The sequence below is a fragment of the Monoraphidium neglectum genome (genome assembly GCF_000611645.1).
Source record: "Monoraphidium neglectum strain SAG 48.87 unplaced genomic scaffold scaffold04355, whole genome shotgun sequence".
Taxonomy (NCBI): Eukaryota; Viridiplantae; Chlorophyta; class Chlorophyceae; order Sphaeropleales; family Selenastraceae; genus Monoraphidium; species Monoraphidium neglectum.
Window position 1 is genome coordinate 1 of NW_014009274.1, and position 3,740 is coordinate 3,740.

The 3,740-nt window shown below is 58.4% G+C and overlaps 1 protein-coding gene across 1 annotated transcript; it reads right to left on the minus strand.

The window, feature by feature from the left end:
* Positions 1-204: 204 nt before the first annotated feature.
* On the minus strand, positions 205-1,798 carry MNEG_14247 (hypothetical protein; the record flags this gene model as incomplete). The annotated part of the gene is made up of 4 exons (XM_014037281.1): positions 205-219; positions 279-497; positions 1,081-1,160; positions 1,663-1,798. 4 exons carry the CDS (start codon positions 1,796-1,798, stop codon positions 205-207), a joined length of 450 nt encoding a protein of 149 aa, XP_013892735.1.
* Positions 1,799-3,740: the final 1,942 nt, after the last annotated feature.

Below are 3,740 nucleotides of genomic sequence, written 5' to 3' on the forward strand. Positions count from 1 at the left end.
GGCGTCAGGGGCGTGCGGGGTGGGGCAACGCGGACGCATGAATGGCGCTGGGCGGCGGCGGCGGGCCTGCCGCTCCACTGGACCTGCCTGCTTTGCTTGTAAAGCCAGGGCCGACCACCTCAGGGTGGGCAACTTTTGACATGTCATTTTATCGAGCCAGACTGGCGCCATGCCATGTGTCTCGGCTGGCATCATGCACCAGTATCAGGCGGCCAGGCCCTGCCGGGCAGCATAGCGCGGGGGCCGTCCTTGCCACCAGGTACCGAATCAGATCTCACCTGTGCCTGCACAGAGTAGGTGCCCTGAGGGTACTGCTGCGGCGCCGCGAGCAGCGTCCCGTTGACCGCGGTCAGCAGCGCGGTGGTGGCCGTCGTGCCGAGGGAGGCGGTGTCAAAAAACCCGGTGGCTGAGGTGTCGAAGATGTTGGCACCGATGCTTACTGAGCAAGCTGACGTGGCCGAGGTTGCTGTGACGTTGACCTGCACGTTCTTGCAGACCTGAGTTTTTCCAAGTGTTCCGGGGTGATGCAGGGTCGATGGTGAGCTCACTCGAGTGAGGGTTGATGAAAAGCAGCGCGCAGCAGGAACGCGGTGAAAGGAGGACGGAGGAGGTCAGGTCGCTGTTGGTGTGAATTCAATCCGGCAGCTTTTGGTATGCCGCATCTCAGCAGGGGCTGAGAGGGGCTAGTCCCCTTTTGGAGGGGTACATATGTACCCTTTCAGAGGGGTTCGCCCCTGGAAGGGGCCCATTCCAGAAGGGTGCGCATATTCCATCCCTCTGCACAGGGTGCTGGACAGCAGGCCCGACAATGTGCAGCTAGTGTTGAACACGCCCCCCAGCCGTGTGTCGGTGCTGCCGGCAAGCACGCGTGCAGCAGCGCTGCCAGTGCGAGCCGACGGCTGGCGCAGTGCGAACTCTAAGTGCCCCCAAATGGTACGGACAACACATCCTTCCTGTGGGGCAGTCATGCAATCACACAGTGACAGATGCTGCCCTGGTGGATGGAGACGCTCTGCCAGTGCCCGGCCCCACCGCCTTGCACATATCAATGAAACAATGGAGCAGCCTAGCAGCACGCACCGGCGTGCAGGGAGTGATCTTGGCTGTGCCGGTGCAGGAGGCACCGCCGCTGCCAGTAACGGTGAAGTTGTAGTCGGTGCCTGCAATCGCGATGTCGATGAGATTGTGTTGATTGGAACTGCAATACTATTGGTGCTAGCTACAACATCATTGGTGTTGCACTTTCATTGAGGGTTGACGGGGGGCTCAGACCCCAGTGAGCTGTCTGCAGTCTACCAAATTGCTTGTCAGCAGGCTTGCGACGTGCTGGATTGGGATGTGTGCAGATATATATATATATATATATATATATATATATATCAAGACTGGACATGCTGTGCTTGGCTGGAGGTGCGTGGCGCCGTCAGGCAATTAGACTGTAGTGCACTTCAAGATGCAGGGGATGTGAGGCAATGCATGCAATGCAATGCAGGAGCGAGGTGCCGTCCAAGGGAGGGCGGCTTCCCGCCTGGCACAACGCAGGGTTGGCGCCTCCCGGCCAATGCTCATGTGCTGTGCACACGCCCGAGCTGTGCGAGCGTGCGTGGGGTTGTGATGGTTTCAGGTAGGGCCGGCCTGCTTGCGCGATGCAGGAAAACGCACCGGCCAAGAAAACGTACTGGAGCTTGCCGCCCACACGAGTGCTCGTGGGCTGGGCGCCGAAGAAGGTCGCGACATCATTGGTTGTCCCGTTGGTGGCGGCCCAAAGATTGTCCTGGGAGCGCAGACGAGGGTGCATAGGTTGGATTGCAGACGTTGATGTGGACGCCGTTCGCGCTGTTCACGCGCGGCCTGAGGCATGCACGGGCAGGGCGGAAGTGTTGGCCGGCATTATTGGGCATGCAGATGCTCGAGCGAGAATCACGGTCGGCACGGATGATGGGGCGGAAGGTCTCAGAGGTGGAGAAATTTCTGCACTCCACCATCCAAGGGAGCTAACATCACCTGGCTGACGCTGGTAGAATTGCAGCCGCTGCCGTCGGGTGGCTGCGCCAGGGTTGCTGCGAACTCCTGACAGACGAGGGCGGCACGGGCCGGCAGCGTGCATGCGGCCAGCAGCACGACAAAGGTGAGTGCCATGCGTCTCATTGCTCGTTCCATCAGTAGAAAAAGCTACCTGCACGGGGTTGCGTGGGGGGTCGCGGTCCTCAGGACTCCGGCTGCGTTTGACTTGCAGCCGCGGTGTCACCAAAGGCGTTAATGATGATAAATTGCAGCATGCAGTGTCCAATGACGATACATGTAGTACCGTGAGGCGCCTGCAGCGGGCACCACCGTGCGTAGGTCCTCGTGGGTCTGCCGGCAGTAGTAAAGCTATGGGGTAAATCTGCATGCATGCATGCTACACTGGGGTTTGTGTATATGCCTGCGTGCCACCGTGACAGGCGCTTTTAATCGTTCATGCGTCTCTTTTGCATGCACCAGGTGTCCGGCCACCTCGTGACCTCTGGTGGCCGCACGCAGGTCAGGTTATTGCGGCTGCTGAAGCATTCAGTAATGCCGAAGAAACATAAGATTCAAAGCGCTTGCAACGTCGCGTCAACACGCGGGGGGTGGCCTTCTCAGACGGATGCGTTTGCACAACATGTCCGATGCCAGCCCACGAATCGAAGTACGGCCAATATAAGCACCGAATTCCTGTGCACAAAAAATTTCGGGCGCAATCCAGCGCCGTTCGCATAGGCAGACGCGGCGGGCCATGGTGGGAGTCACCGCGTTGATCGTGATTGACCACAAAGCAAGGCCTGATGCGCTGATTCACTGTAAGAATGTTGTTGTATATGTATCTTATGCACATTGATGCCACAGGAGTTCAGCGGCGCGGCCAGGGGCAGCAGAAGCATCGCGCACCGGCCCCATCCACCCGCCACAAGCCGCCGGCTGGACTAGGAGGGCGATGCCATCGGGTTTATCTGGGAGTTTACACCCTCCCCCTTGCAGGGACCCAGCTGCAAAATAACTTGTATGAATCACACAATCATCCTTGCTTCGTCCCTGCATGTGTGCATGCTGCGGTGGAGATTATCAATCTTATCACGCAGACCCAAAGTGCTGCCGTGTTCCGTCCTTACTCAACTCAGAGTTGAAATGCTCAAGTAGCCAGGCTGCAGTACGAGCACTGGGCCAGCCGTTACCCACGAACAAGAAAACTCTAGCTGTTTGTGTGGATTGGCTGCCGTGCGCTGCCACAAAATCAAAGGGCTTCATGCACATTCAAATCCTTGTGCCAGCTGAAATTGCACTGCCCAAAATCGCACTGCCCCGTTGGTGAAAAGGGGCTGCAGGCTGCAGCTTCAGATATGTCCAAAAACAAACGAGCAGCGCACTGATTGGCATTGGCGGTCAGCTGCAGCAGTGCCCAGTGGGTGCTGATGTTCAACAAAGATGCATGTTGATGGGTTGTGTTCCTGCTGGTTGCCCGTGTGCACAGACACAGCACACAAATGTAGTGGCAGAGCAAATGTACATACGGCTTGCATCAACATGCAGGAAAAACCACCAGCGACAGCAAGCGCGTGTGGGTGGATAAAAAAACCGCTTCAAAGCCGCCTTCATGGGCCGCACAGGCGACCTGCAGGTGCCAGGTGCGCACCTCGCCAGCGAGCCCCCCCCCCCCGGCAGCGCCCACCGCGCGCATGCCTTGTGCTCTGTGTGTGTTCTCTGTCACGGGTCGAGCGCCC